At 47.6% G+C, this 15,884-nt stretch overlaps 1 protein-coding gene across 1 annotated transcript in view; it reads right to left on the bottom strand.

Moving 5' to 3' along the window:
* Positions 1–8,158: 8,158 nt before the first annotated feature.
* Positions 8,159–15,884, bottom strand: part of MCTP2 (multiple C2 and transmembrane domain containing 2) — a 192,602-nt gene continuing 184,876 nt past the window's right edge. The window contains exons 21-23 of the mRNA XM_060260234.1: positions 14,320–14,429; positions 12,448–12,545; positions 8,159–8,820 (exon numbers count right to left, since the gene is read on the bottom strand). Of these exons, the coding sequence (XP_060116217.1) occupies positions 8,752–8,820; positions 12,448–12,545; positions 14,320–14,429 (277 nt within the window). The 3' untranslated portion in view covers positions 8,159–8,751. The remainder of the gene's footprint in view (positions 8,821–12,447; positions 12,546–14,319; positions 14,430–15,884) is intronic.

Below are 15,884 nucleotides of genomic sequence, written 5' to 3'. Positions count from 1 at the left end.
TCTTATCTGGGAGAACCGGGTTTGATTCCCCACTCCTCCACTTGCAGCTGCTGGAATGGCCTTGGGTCAGCCAGAGCTCTCTTATCTGGGAGAACCGGGTTTGATTCCCCACCCCTCCACTTGCAGCTGCTGGAATGGCCTTGGGTTAGCCATAGCTCTCTTATCTGGGAGAACCGGGTTTGATTCCCCGCTCCTCCACTTGCAGCTGCTGGAATGGCCTTGGGTCAGCCATAGCTCTCTTATCTGGGAGAACCGGGTTTGATTCCCCACTCCTCCACTTGCAGCTGCTGGAATGGCCTTGGGTCAGCCAGAGCTCTCTTATCTGGGAGAACCGGGTTTGATTCCCCCCTCCTCCACTTGCAGCTGCTGGAATGGCCTTGGGTCAGCCAGAGCTCTCTTATCTGGGAGAACCGGGTTTGATTCCCCACTCCTCCACTTGCAGCTGCTGGAATGGCCTTGGGTCAGCCATAGCTCTCTTATCTGGGAGAACCGGGTTTGATTCCCCCCTCCTCCACTTGCAGCTGCCGGAATGGCCTTGGGTCAGCCAGAGCTCTCTTATCTGGGAGAACCGGGTTTGATTCCCCCCTCCTCCACTTGCAGCTGCCGGAATGGCCTTGGGTCAGCCAGAGCTTTCTTATCTGGGAGAACCGGGTTTGATTCCCCACTCCTCCACTTGCAGCTGCTGGAATGGCCTTGGGTCAGCCAGAGCTCTCTTACCTGGGAGAACCGGGTTTGATTCCCCACTCCTCCACTTGCAGCTGCTGGAATGGCCTTGGGTCAGCCAGAGCTCTCTTATCTGGGAGAACCGGGTTTGATTCCCCACTCCTCCACTTGCAGCTGCTGGAATGGCCTTGGGTCAGCCAGAGCTCTCGCAGGGTTGTCCTTGAAAGGGCAGCTGCGGTGAGAGCCCTCTCAACCCCACCCACCTCACAAGGTGTCTGTTGTGGGGGGAGGAGATAAAGGAGATTGTGAGCTGCTCTTAGTCTCTGATTCAGAGAGAAGGGTGGGATATAAATCTGCAGTCTTCTTCTTCGACCCCAAAGCTTACTTTTGTGAAATGGCCGGTTCCAGCCCGCGACCCCATTATTGGAATCTATGGGGGGGGTGTGCATAATTATTCCACTTGCTTATCGAGAAGAGGGCTATGCCCCCAAATGGATGTTGGAACGTGCAGTGGACTTTGATGCAACGAAGATGCTTCTTGCCGCTCAATGCGGACTATCGGCGCGTCTTGGTTTGGAATGAACTGTGATTTACCAATTTAGGTGTGTGCCGCACATTGTGAATATTTAATATTCTTGCACTTTATGTCATATCTATACAATTTCTGCTGAATATAATCAATTTGCCAGTTATTAACAGCCGTGAGTTTTTTTTGTTTTGTTTTTCAAAGCACTGTCAAGTCGCAGCCGATATATGGCAACCCCATTGGGTTTTCAAGGCAAGCAAAGGGACAGAGGAGGGTTGCCATGCTTGCCTCTGCATAGCAACCCTTGGGAAACAGATGCAGAAGACATTTGTGGTGCAGTCAAGTCACAGTCGGTTTACGGTGACCACTCGTGGAGTTTTCAAGGCAAGAGAAGAACTGAGGTTTGCCATTGCCTGCCTCTGCGTAGCAACCCTTGGGAAACAGATGCAGAAGATATCTGTGGTGCAGTCAAGTCACAGTCAGGTTACGGTGACCACTCGTGCAGTTTTCAAGGCAAGAGAAGAACTGAGGTTTGCCATTGCCTGCCTCTGAGTAGCAACCCTTGGGAAAGAGATGCAGAAGATATCTGTGGCACAGTCAAGTCACAGTCAGTTTACGGTGACCACTCGTGGAGTTTTCAAGGCAAGAGAAGAACACAGGTTTGCCATTGCCTGCCTCTGCGTAGCAACCCTTGGGAAACAGATGCAGAAGATATCTGTGGCACAGTCAAGTCACAGTCAGTTTACAGTGACCATTCGCGTTTTCAAGGCAAGAGAAGAACCGAGGTTTGCCATTGCCTGCCTCTGCGTAGCAACCCTTGGGAAACAGACGCAGAAGACATTTGTGGTGCAGTCAAGTCAGTCAGTTTACGGTGACCACTCGTGGAGTTTTCAAGGCAAGAGAAGAACAGAGGTTTGCCATTACCTGCCTCTGCGCAGCAGCCCTTGGGAAACAGACGCAGAAGACATTTGTGGTGCAGTCAAGTCACAGTCAGTTTACGGTGACTACTCGTGGAGTTTTCAAGGCAAGAGAACAACAGAGGTTTGCCATTGCCTGCCTCTGAGTAGCAACCTTTGGGAAACAGATGCAGAAGATATCTGTGGCGCAGTCAAGTCACAGTCAGTTTACAGTGACTACTCATGGAGTTTTCAAGGCAAGAGAAGAACAGAGGTTTGCCATTGCCTGCCTCTGCGTAGCAACCCTTGGGAAACAGATGCAGAAGACATTTGTGGTGCAGTCAAGTCACAGTCAGTTTACGGTGACTACTCGTGGAGTTTTCAAGGCAAGAGAAGAACAGAGGTTTGCCATTGCCTGCCTCTGCATAGCAACCCTTGGGAAACAGATGCAGAAGATATCTGTGGCACAGTCAAGTCACAGTCAGGTTACGGTGACCACTCGTGTTTTCAAGGCAAGAGAAGAACCGAGGTTTGCCATTGCCTGCCTCTGCTAGCAACCCTTGGGAAACAGACGCAGAAGACATTTGTGGTGCAGTCAAGTCAGTCAGTTTACGGTGACCACTCGTGGAGTTTTCAAGGCAAGAGAACAACAGAGGTTTGCCATTGCCTGCCTCTGCGTAGCAACCCTTGGGAAACAGATGCAGAAGACATCTGTGGTGCAGTCAAGCCACAGTTTACGGTGACCACTCGTGTTTTCAAGGCAAGAGAAGAACAGAGGTCTGCCATTGCCTGCCTCTGCGCAGCAACCCTTGGTGGTCTCCCATCCAAGTACTAAACAGGACCAGCCCTGCTTGGCTTCTGAGATCTGATGGGACTGGGTTAGCCTGGGCCATCCAGGTCAGGGCAGAGATGAGCAGATGTAGTTTGCCATTGCCTGCCTCTGCGTAGCAACCCTGGGCTTCCTTGGTGGTCCTCCCATCCAAGTACTACCTGGAGCTAGCCCTGCTTAGCTTCTGAGATCTGATGAGATCAGGCTAGCCTGGGCCATCCAGTTCAGGGCAGATAGAGGTGGTTTGCCATTGCTTGCCTCTGTGTAGAAACCCCGGTCTTCCTTGTTTTTCCATCCAGGTACTATCTGGGGCCAGCCCTGCTTAGCTTCTGAGATCTGACGAGATCAGGCTCGAGCCATCCAGGTCTGGCCTGGCTATGAAGCGCAGGGGGGCATTCCAAGAGCATTTTGTTTGGATGAACCCTGGTGGCAATCTCTCCACTTTGGGGGGACAATTTCTTGTTGACGGATTTTGCTGAAACGGCCGACTGGTTGCAGCGATCTGCTTGGCTGGGGTGTGTATTTATTAAAAGGACAGAAAGGTACAGTAGAGCAACACTAGATGCAGCTCGGGCAAGAGATGTGGAGGAGGCTTTTGTTTATAGAGAAGATTGAGTAGCCGGCTGCACGGAAAGGAGGGAGTAGATGTCACGGTACGAACTAGTGGAGAGGCTAACTGAAGTTTCTGCCCTTCTTTGCAAGGAGCGTTCATTAACTGGCACATAAATCAAACTGGACAGAGACCTAGCTAAGGCAGCCAGACAGGATAAGAGAGGGGGGGGAGGGAAAATATGACAAACCCCAGGCGCAGAACTAGAAATTGTTCAAACCAAAAGATAAAACTCAGTTCCCCATACCAGTTCTTCTTGATCCGCCACAGCCTCTTTTTTTCATATTTCTTGGCACCCTGCCCTTTTAATTACCCAGCAACACTTCTTACTCCTCGGCCTCCCCCACAAAACCTACCTCTGCCCCTTTTAAAGGTATGTGTGAGAGGCTGCTTTCAGTGGGATCGAACCACGTTCTCTTCCTTCCTAGAACTCGGGCTGCGTTCCAGGATCGGTGAGAATGTTCATGAACATTTCGTGCCACACCACCAGACCAGCATCAGAAGCTTCGTGGTTACCAGAACAACACAACAGAGATAGATTTTGAGAGGGGTCATTTTGTAGAAAAAGAGATGCTGGAGCTCATTAGCACAACTCATTTGCATATGCCACACACCCCTGACCTCACCGGAAGGTGGACTAAATTATATCAGCTCAGCATCTACCTTAAAATGCTTCTTGAATTAGAATTGTCATTATAAAACCTTACTCCCTTCATACTTTTTCAATTGCTTTCTCCTCTGTGGCCACAGTGGCATGAGGAAGATTCCCATCTGTCATCTACACTTTCCTGAGGGACGGGGAGGGACGGTGGCTCAGTGGTAGAGCATCTGCTTGGTAAGCAGAAGGTCCCAGGTTCAATCCCCGGCATCTCCAACTAAAAAGGGTTCAGGGAAGTAGGCTTGAAAAACCTCAGCTTGAGACCCTGGAGAGCCGCTGCCAGTCTGAGTAGACAATACTGACTTTGATGGACCAAGGGTCTGATTCAGTATAAGGCAGCTTCATATGTTCATATGTTCATATATGTTCCTTCCCCAGTCATCTACACTTTCCCCCCAGCAATCTGGGTACTCATTTTACCGACGTTGGAAGGATGGAAGGCTGAGTCAACATTGAGCCGGCTACCTGAACACGGCTTCCGCTGGGAATGAACAGAGAACTTGAACTGCAGTACAACAGATTTACCACTCTGCGCCACAGGGCTCTGATATATATATATGTGTGTGTGTGTGTGTGTGTGTGTGTGTGGATAGATGATAGATAGATAGATAGATAGATAGATAGATAGATAGATAGATAGATAGATAGATAGATAGATAGATAGACAGACAGACAGACAGACAGACAGACAGACAGATAGATGGATGATGGGAGGGGTAAGAAAGAAAGAGCACAATACAATTTAGAGGCTCTGGAGCTCTGCTCCTGTGAGCTCCTGCCCAAAATAAGGCCTGGATTTTTGAAACCTTTGTGCACTTCTCCGGCTTTCATTTTATAAAGAGCAATATCTGTGCTGAAATACACATACAGAGGTGGGGAGAGGGGAAATGACTACATGTTAGTTACTCACACTTTGTCCTACTGGAACCAATTTGCTCAAGCGATATGTAGCCACAGTTCCAGAGTTATAACTCCTGCCTCTGATCCAGAACCCAAGATCTATGCCTGTGTAAACTGATAGTTCAAGATGGGCAGCTGTCTGTAGCAATAGAAAAGAGCATCAAGACTAGCAAAATTTGTGGCAGGGGAGGAGCTTTTGTGAGTTACTGCTCATTGCTTCAGATATAGCTAGAATTGGAGCCCATCTCTCCTATATACCGGAAAGTAGAGTGATTTCAGATGCTGAATGACATTAGCAGGCAAATGACAACAGCAGGTGAATGACAACAGTAGGTGAGGTTGGAATAGATGTGATATGTAGAGGGGTAGTAGGTGTGGAGAAAGCAGCACCAGTAATGGGACAGAAAACCTAGGTCTTGATTCAGTCCCAGAATGTCTAGGAAGTAGGTGGATGCCCTCTCTAGGGAGAAGCCCTAACCCGTAAGGCAGAGGTGTCAAACATGCAGTCCAGGGGATGAATCAGGCCCCTGGAAGGCTCCTATCAGGCCCCCAAGCAACTGGCTCTTGTCTGCTTCTTTCTCCCTTTCTTGCTTCCTTCTGCGTCTCAACTTGCTTTGCGACACTTGTTCAATCACACAGGAGCTACAGAGCAAAACCTCTATTTTCCCCATTGGCTGAGCCTCCTCCCTTGGGAAGGAAGGGGGGAAGGCAGAGCTTGTTTTCTCCAGGCTCTCTCAATTGAACAGCAGAGCTACTGAGCCAACTCTCCCTTCCTTCTATTGACTGAGGCTCCCCCCCCCCCAGTCCCCCGGAGAAGGAAGGAAAGAGCCAGAGCTTCCTTTGCCCTGTTCCCTGGATCCCATGGGAGAAATTCAAAGAAAATACCCTTAAGACTGAGTGCTAACGTTTTAAGCATGTTTTACAGTTTTTTAAAGAAATATTTGTGTTTATAAATTTATATCTTTGTTACCTAATCTTAAATAGGTATACACATGGCCTGGCCCAACATGGCTCAGCCCAACCCGACATGGCCCGGCCCAACGAGGTCTCATTTATGTCAGATCTGGCCCTCCTAACAAATGAATTCAACATCCCTGCCCTAAGGGGCTATCATGTGTACTCATTATGATTTTTTTTTACACTCCTGATTTGGTAACTCAGCTAAGCAAAGAGATGCCCTCAACTCTCCATGTGGACTTTCTTTTTCAAAGTTCGGAATATCACGTTTTGTTGAAAAAAAATGGCTTTCATGCTGTACGAGCCAAAAAAGTCCAGCATCTCCAAAATCCATAGTGGAAATAATCCGCTTTCTGCCATTCCGACCCCATTTGGAGAAGAACTCCTAAAGACCCACACACGCTAAACATCGTCCAATTTTTACAATAAAATATGTTCATTTTTATTGAGTCATCAAAACGTTCTCTGTATAAAATTCGGTCTCCTCTAAAATCACATCTACAAATCATGTTTAAGGGTAATACGTCTGACAGAAAGCAAGTGGCTCCTAAAATAAGTATTCCAGAAGGAGCTTCCCATCGACTTTTTTCATGGAGATGCTTATAAGGAGCTTACAGAGGGCCAGGATAGAGCCCACCGAAGGCAAATCTATTCTTAAGTAAGGGTTTGGTGCTTCTCGCTTTAAGACAGGGGTCCCCAACTTTTTTGAGACTTGGAATTCTGACTAGGGGTGTGTACACAAAAAAACATTGGTATTTTTCGAGTTTGATTATACTAAACTCAAAAAATATTGGTATATACTGATATTCCTGAATCCCGATACTGGTATGAAATAATCGGTATTGCTGAATTTATTCGGCTCATACTTTCCCTTCCCTCTCTGAATTGTGCCGCACCGCACAATTGATTCACCAAGGGAAGGGGAGGCATTTTCCCTCCCCTAGTTGCATGCTGCAGCAGCGCACCTCAACAAGAGGAGGGAAGAGAAGGAATGGGCGTGGAACCCTCCCTTTAAACGGCTTTTGCAAAGCCAAGGCATAGGTGAAGAACTCGGAAGAGGTGGAAGGGAGGTGAACTCATGCTGCTTCACCTGATCCTGAATAAAAGCTAAATCACGCTGCCTTTTATTTGGGTTTAGAGCCAGATCGATAGTGGAATCAGATCAGAAAATCTGATTCGGCTGAATAAATACCCCCCAAAATACCAATCAGGAAGACATCTCCAATTTGCTGCTTTATGGGAGCTCTTTACACATGATTGCTTTGCAAGATAAGACCAAGATCCAGTCCAGCACTCTGCTTCTGAGGCCTCCAGGAAGATCACAAAATGACAGTCATCTCCTCCTGTCTGGATTTTTATAAAAAGTATACCCCCACTTGATTCCTTATCCAGTAACCAAATCAACCAAGTCTGCTCGAATCTGCAGAAAACTTTGCCTGCAAGCCAAGTAGCGTGGCTTAAAAAGGAGTTTACTCACAACTGTGGGCCCAGCCTCCAGTGTTTTGACAGCCACTGGCTAACAGGAATAACTGCTTAAGACGCTGGCGGCTTACAGACCAAAGTTGAAAAGCCACCAAATCCCCTAAAACATGCAAGAAGGTAGTAGAATGGGACCCGCCCTGGATTGCACTAGTCACGTTAAAATGCTGTTCCAACAGAAGAGCATTAGAAGGCAAGCCCTGCTGGATCATACTAGCAGTCCATCTAGACCAGCATCCGGTTTCCAGCACTGGCCAATCAGATACCCTGGAAGGCTCGCCAGCACCTCCTCCCCGTATGCTCATGCCACTCAGTTTTCCTCTGGACGCATCACGGCTCCTTAGCCACCAATGGACCTGCCTTCCAAAATTACGTCTCATTTCCTTTTCAAGCTAACAGCCATCGCTGTATCTTGTGGCCGTGAGTTCCACTGGATGCTTTCCCGTTGCTCGAAGAAATATAAAAATCATCAGCTTTATTTCCCCATGTTTATTCTTAATGTCCTTTAAACACTGCACTTCCAAGATCATAAAAGAAGGATGTTGCATATGTAGTGTTGGCATCTCTTTGGATCATCGGAAAAAGGGAAAAGTTGGTAAGGGTCTGATAAGAAGGAACCCTAGAAGGCAAATTGGGATTGTTTGATTCTTCTGCTCCCATTAAGTGGCAGCTTCCAGGGTGTTCATTGCCTGCAACGAACTTCTGATTCAGAAAAGTCGGGACCCTAGCAGTTAATGGCAGTTTCCAATGAGTTCATCAGCAGCAATCTCCAGATAAGAAAAAGGGAGGATGTATGAGAACATAAGCAATCCCCCTGCCATTACGATAAAACGACATTTAAAACCATTCGAAGAAGATGAGCAGCGAAGACTTTGGATCTGGTAACTCGGCTAAGCGAAGAGATGCCCTCAACTCTCCGTGTGGACTTTCTTTTTCAAAGTTCGGAACATCACGGTTTTCTTGAAAAAAAAAATGGCTTTCACGCTGTACGAGCCAAAAAGTCCAGCATCTCCAAAACCCATCGTGGAAATAATCCGCTTTCTGCCATTCCGACCCCATTTGGAGAAGAGCTCGTTTGCAAGAAGAGCTCGGAGAGCTTGCTTTTTTCCAAAGCCATGTTTACATCCAGACTGTGTTGCTCTGATACAAAGGTGTTTGAGGGTGAGGTGGGAGAACCATGTGCTCGAGGGCGTCCGGGCAAATGGGGTACCGCATTCCACCCGCTGCAGCGTCCTATAAAGCACTCCGTTTCTTCCTAATGGGGCTGGATCGGCTGTATGGTTTCAATTCAGCCTGCTTCACCTGTAAAAACAAACAGACGTCACGTTCGCAAGGAGGTAACCCGAGCTCCCGCTGCCGGTGCCGTTAATGGCTCCCCGAGGATGAGGGGGAAAAAAGCCAGGGAGAAACGAAGGAAGGTTCAAAAGTAATGAATCATTTTCTCAACACAGTAACATTGAGGGGGGGGGGGGATTAATTGCAGGAAGGATTTGAGAAGTCATGCATCATTTCTTGAAAACCAAAATATTAAAACCAGACCTTTTTGCCTAATGAGATGCACTACGGGTGGCGAGGAAAAAAAGAGGGGACTTCTACCTGATCTTGCCATTTGTTGAGAAAGGAGTTATTCCCTAGCCATTTTTTTCCCTAAAAAGATTTGCTCTCTCACTCAAAGGCTGATAAAGAGACAAGAAGAGGAGGAGGAGGAGAAGATGATAGCTTTTTTTGCAGCAGGATCTCCTCTGCCTATTAGGCCACACACCACTGATGTAGCCAATCCTCCAAGAGCTTACAGGGCTCTTAGTACAGGGCCTACTGTAAGCTCCAGGAGGATTGGTTACATCAAGAGGGTGTGGCTGATATGCAAAGGAGTTCCAGCTACAAATAAAACCCTGATGATGATGATATCGGATTTATACCCGCCCTTCACTCTGAATCTCAGAGCCTCAGAGCAGCTCACAATCTCCTTTAACTTAAGAACATAAGAACATAAGAGAAGCCATGTTGGATCAGGCCAACAGCCCATCCAGTCCAACACTCTGTGTCACACAGTGGCAAAAATTTTTATATATACACACACACTGTGGCTAATAGCCACTGATGGACCTCTGCTCCATATTTTTATCTAAACCCCTCTTGAAGGTGGCTATGCTTGTGGCCGCCACCACCTCCTGTGGCAGTGAATTCCACATGTTAATCACCCTTTGGATAAGAACATAAGAGAAGCCATGTTGGATCAGGCCAATGGCCCATCCAGTCCAACACCTTCCCCCCCACACACACATAACAGACACCCTTTGAGGTGGATGGGGCTGAGAGAGCTCCCGCAGAGACCTATGGCTGACCCAAGGCCATTCCAGCAACTGCAAGTGAAGAAGTGGGGAATCAAACCAGGTTTTCCCAGATAAGAGTCTGTGCACTTACCACTATGCCAAACTGGCTCTTTATGTGGTAAAGCACAGTGTTTTGCTGCGTCCGTGCTGGAATAGTCCTTGAAATGATGCTGTTGCTTTAGCTAGTGTGTTAGGCAGCTAGCGAGCTGGGCAAGCAGGATTTCTTGGTCAGGGCCATCCTACATCCGGACTTTTTTCACTGGAGATCCTGGGGATTGAACCTGAGACATTCCCTGATTGCTAAGCAGATGCTCTCCCACTGAGCCATGGCCGCTTTAGAGAGCCAGTGTGTGAGGCAGACAAAGATCTGGAAGGCAAAGGCTAAAATCCTCGCTCCACCAATCTCTCCACATCACCTACCTCACAAAGTTGTTGTTATGAAGATAAAGGGGGGGGGGGGTCTGCAGTGAACGAAAAGGTAAGGGGTGGAGGGAGGGAGGGAGGGATAGACAGACAGAAAGCCAATCAGCATAAAAGTCCCTTCCTAGTTCTTAGGGTTGCCAACTCCAGCTTGGGAAATTCATGAAATATCTGGGGACTTTGGGGGTGGAGCCAGGAGCAAGGGTGTGACAAGCATAATTGAACTCCAAAGGGAGTTCTGGCCGTCACATTTCAAGGGACAACACACCTTTTTAAATGCCTTCCTTCCATAGGATATAATGAAGGATAGGGGCACCTTCTTTGGGGGCTCATAGAATTGGACCCCCTGGTCCAATCTTTTTGAAATTCTTGGATATGGGTATGTAATAATTCCATAAACCCCCCCGTGCTGGAAGGATTGAAAGTTTTATTGAAATGAAAGCTGAGCTTTTCCTGCCCTTTTCTGGGGGGGAGGCTTTTCTTTTAAGCAGGAATGCACAGGAACGCAGTCCCAGCTGGCTTGGCATCAGGGAGTGTGGCCTAATATGCAAATGAGTTCCTGCTGGGCTTCTCCCTACAAAAAAAGCCCTGTGTGAACAGCTGTGCTGTCAGTGGGTGTGACCTAATATGCAAAGGAGTTCCTGCTGGGCCTTTTCTACAAAAAGCCCTGTGTGAAACAGCAGTGATGTCAGGGGATGTGGCTTAATATGCAAATGAGTTCCTGCTGGGCTTTTCCCACAAAAAAAGCCCTGTGTGAAACAGCAGTGATGTCAGTGGGTGTGGCATAATAAGCAAATGAGTTCCTGCTGGGCTTTTTCTACAAAGAAAGTCCTGGGTGAAACAGCAGTGATGTCAGGGGATGTGGCCTAATATGCAAATGAGCTCCTGCTGGGCTTTTTCTACAAAGAAAGCCCTGTGTGAAACAGCAGTGATATCAGGGGGTGTGGCCTAATGTGCAAATAAGTCCCTGCTCAACAAAAACTAACAGCCAACAACTAGCAGAGGAAAGTGAGACTAAACGACAGCACAGGGGGAAATGACTAAACAGTTCAACAAGGGAACATCACCCAATTCACAAGTTGCCATGACACAACAGCGGGCAGCCCTTGTGAATGGTCATGTTTGAGGACAGAAAGAAGCTCAGCAGGAAAGTATTCTCATTAGCAGGGCTATTTTTGTAGGAAAAGCCCAGCCACACCCCCTGAAACCAAGCCAGACGGAACTGCGTTCCTGTGCGTTCCTGCACACACAAAAAAAGCTCTGCTCATTAGTTGGGAGACCAGCTCATAATGCTAGGAAATCTCCAGGCCCCACCTGAAGGCTGTGCAAACCAAGAGGGACGAACACAGTGAGGTTAGGAACAAGAGAGAACCGTGTTCTACGAAAGAATAAATTAGTTATGTGAAGTTGTTTCTGAACAATGCTGAAACCCTTTGCAGAATATACTTCTGCAAACTAGATGCAATAAATGCAGGATGTCTCATTATCTTCAGTGCTTAGCGCTACGTGGTTTAGGGGACCTTTGGAGAAACTGACTAACTGCACTTATACTGCTGTGAGCGTTTGGTTCCAGATAGCGTGAAGTGAATGATCAGATGAAGGCTGACACCGAAATACGGCTCTGTAAACCTAGGGAACGTGTTATCAGCCGCACTTCATATCAGCTACACATATAAAGGCATTGCCTTAATTTTCTGCAAAGAAACCTTGACTTCGTTGGCAACATCATTATTGATTTGGAGAGGCTTTTCCGCATCCATCAGGGCTTTGCACCTTTTGGAGTCTTCGTTCTGAGTGGACTCTTTCATTAAATTGTAAATTGGCAATTGCCTTTATGTAAATTTATATTGTAAATTGCAAGAATATTTGTTGTGCATTATAAAGCGTGTAGCGCGAAGCACTGAAGATAATGAGACATCCTGCATTTATTGCATCTAGTTTTCAGAAGTATATTCTGAAAAGGGTTTCGGCATTGTGCAGAAACAACTTCACATAACTAATTTATTCTTTCGTAGAACACGGTCCTCTCCTGTTCCCCACCTGGAGGCTGGAAACCTTATCCCCCCCTCCCCGTTAGTCCAAATCCCCTTTGCACTGTCTTCCTCTGACATCTCCACCTGACAGATCCCCAGACCTAGCCTGGGGTCTTTGTAGGAGGCCTCCATCCATTACTTACCCTTTGAACATCCGACGGCACCCTGGAGAGGAAATCGAGCAACTCGTTGTTCTCGATGGCGTAAGGGTTTCTGAGCTTCTTCGTAAATTTATTTATGCCTGAGAAAGGGAAAATAAATAGTTAACACACTTGAGCATATGAATGCTTTACTTCCTCGGGAAGGACCGGGTGGGAAGAAGAAAGAGTCCCCCCCCCCCCCGGGTGGAGAGAAGAGGGAGTGTTTGGTGTAGTGGTTAATTGTGTGGACTCTTATCTGGGAGAACTGGGTTTGATTCCCCACTTCTCCACTTGCATCTGCTGGAATGGCCTTGGGTTAGCCACAACTATCGCAGGAGTTGTCCTTGAAAAGGCAGCTTCTGGGAGAGCCCTCTCAGCCCCACCCACCTCACAGGGTGTCTGTTGTGGGGGGAAAAGTTATAGAAGATTGTAAGCCACTGTGAGTCTCTGATTCAGAGAAAAGAGCAGGGTATAAATCACAAAAATACAGACAAGCGGGACGCTGTCATGTGGAATCAGTCACAGACCGGGCTTTTTTTGTAGCAGGCACTCATAAGAACATAAGAGAAGCCATGTTGGATCAGGCCAATGGCCCATCCAGTCCAACACTCTGTGTCACATAAGAACATAAGAGAAGCCATTTTGGATCAGGCCAATGGCCCATCCAGTCCAACACTCTGTGTCACACAGTGGCCCAAAAAATTATATATATATACACACACACACACACTGTGGCTAATAGCCACTGATGGACCTCTGCTCCATATTTTTATCTAAAGCCCTCTTGAAGGTGGCCATGCTAGTGGCCGCCACCACCTCCTGTGGCAGTGAATTCCACATGTTAATCACCCTTTGGGTGAAGAAGTACTTCCTTTTATCCGTTTTAACCTGTCTGCTCAGCAATTTCATCGAATGCCCACGAGTTCTTGTATTGTGAGAAAGGGAGAAAAGTACCTCTTTCTCTACTTTCTCCATCCCATGCATTATCTTGTAAACCTCTATCATGTCACCCCGCAGTCACCCCGCAGTCGACGTTTCTCCAAGCTAAAGAGCCCCAAGCGTTTCAACCTTTCTTCATAGGAAAAGTGTTCCAGCCCTTTAATCATTCTAGTTGCCCTTTTCTGGACTTTCTCCAATGCTATAATATCCTTTTTGAGGTGCGGCGACCAGAACTGCACACAGTACTCCAATTGAGACCGCACCATCGATTTATACAGGGGCATTATGATACTGGCTGATTTGTTTTCAATTCTCTTCCTAATAATTCCCAGCATGGCGTTGGCCTTTTTTATTGCAAATGCACACTGTCTTGACATTTTCAGTGAGTTATCTACCATGACCCCAAGATCTTCCTCTTGGTCAGTCTCTGCCAGTTCACACCCCATCAACTTTGCATATTAGGCTTAGGAAAGGAAAGGAAAGGTCCCCTGTGGAAGCACCAGTCGTTTCTGACTCTGGGGTGATGTTGCTTTCACAACGTTTTCACGGCAGACTTTTTACGGGGTGGTTTACCATTGCCTTCCCCAGTCATCTCCACTTTCCCCCCAGCAAGCTGGGGACTCATTTTACCAACCTCGGAAGGATGGAAGGCTGAGTCAGGCTGGAGCTGGCTACCTGAAAACCCAGCCTAGACTTACAGGGCTCTTCTTACAGGGCCTACTGTAAGCTCCTGGAGGATTGGCTACATCAGAGGTGTGTGGTCTAATATGCAAAGTAGTTCCTGCTACAAAAAAAGCCCAGGAAGGAAGGACAGGAGGAAAGGAGGGAGGGAGGGAGGGAGGAAGGAAGGAAACCAATAGAATGAAAATCATCTACACGTCTGCACCAAGTGAAACACCACAAACAAATTAGGCAGAAGCGACAGCACAGACTTACCCCAGAGTAAAACGATGTACCGCAGTGGTATGTAATACAGCACAATTGTTGCCACTGCAAAGACTAAGCAAGCAAGGACAGACAGGAAAGGGACTGTCCAGTTGAACGTACTGTGGTCCAGTTTGGAGAGGGGGAGAGAAAAGAGAACTGTTTAGACATTTGCTCAAATGTAATGGGTTTTTCATCTTACTCTTGTGTCAAGGATCTCAGAGCAGCAAGCATGATCCTCCCCCACCCCCGCCATTTTGTCTTTTAAAATATACTTTTCATCATACAAAAAGGACAAATTAAATATCTCATGCTAATATCAATTATGAGAACATCAAATGCATATAAGTAACCCATACAGCCATTGATTTCATCAACTTGTATCTGAATTTATACTTATCATTCCAGTACCTGAGAAACGTAGATCATTTCTCTATCACTCTCACAGCAGCTGCCCTTTCAAGGACAACCTCTGCCAGAGCTATGACTGACCCGAGGCCATTTCAGCAGCTGCAAGTGGAGGAGTGGGAATCAAACCCGGTTCTCCCAGATAAGAGAGCTCTGGCTGACCCAAGGCCATTCCAGCAGCTGCAAGTGGAGGAGTGGGGAATCAAACCTGATTCTCCCAGATAAGAGAGCTCTGGCTGACCCAAGGCCATTCCAGCAGGTGCAAGTGGAGGAGTGGAGAATCAAACCCGGTTCTCCCAGATAAGAGTCTGCACACTTAACCACTACACAAAACTGTCTCTCTAAAAACAAAACATCTCAGCATTAAAAAAAATACAGTTGAAATGATAAGTAATTCTATTAAAAACACACTGCCCTTGAAGAGGGCCAGTAACCATTACTGGGGGTATGCTAGAAGAAACCTGCTGGTGAAAGACACCAATAGAAGGAGAGAAATCTCCCTGGAGAGAGAACTCTGACGTTTTGGTGCCATGACAAGAAGGCCCTTTCTTGGGTTGCGGCTTATCTAGCTTCCGATGGCAGAGGCAACCATGTGGGTCCTCCGAAGATGACTAGAGAGTATGGGTAGGTTTTTGGGAGGAGACAGGCTTTTAGGTACGTCAGTTCCAAGCTATGCAGGGCTTTAGAGACCCACACTAGTACCTTGAACTGAGCCCAGAAGCAAACTGGAAGTTAGTGTAGATAGAACAGGGCTGGAGTGATATGGTCCCTATGGGCGTTTTCGCACTGACCTTAATCGGTAGCGACGCCCCTCTTCAGCGCGCAGGATCTGCCCGGATTTCGCACCAATTGCCGCGGAGCACCCGGAAGAGCCGGAAAGTCCCGCGGCTTTTGCGGCGCAAATGGAATCTGCCAAAATCCAGTTTCCATTTGTGCCGCAAAAGCCGCGGGACTTTCCGGCTCTTCCGGGTGCTCCGCGGCAATTGGTGCGAAATCCGGGCTGATCCTGCGCGCTGAAGAGGGGCGTCGCTGCCGATTAAGGTCAGTGCGAAAACGCCCTATGACTCCAGTCAACGGAAGGAATGGGCACAAACCAGCTGATGAACAAAGGAGAGGTCCCCTGTGCAAACACCAGTCGTTTCCAACTCTGGGGTGACATTGCTTTCACA

This window comes from Heteronotia binoei, chromosome 19 (assembly GCF_032191835.1).
Source record: "Heteronotia binoei isolate CCM8104 ecotype False Entrance Well chromosome 19, APGP_CSIRO_Hbin_v1, whole genome shotgun sequence".
In the NCBI taxonomy this organism is placed as follows: domain Eukaryota; kingdom Metazoa; phylum Chordata; class Lepidosauria; order Squamata; family Gekkonidae; genus Heteronotia; species Heteronotia binoei.
This window is presented reverse-complemented; position numbering and strand designations above follow the sequence as displayed.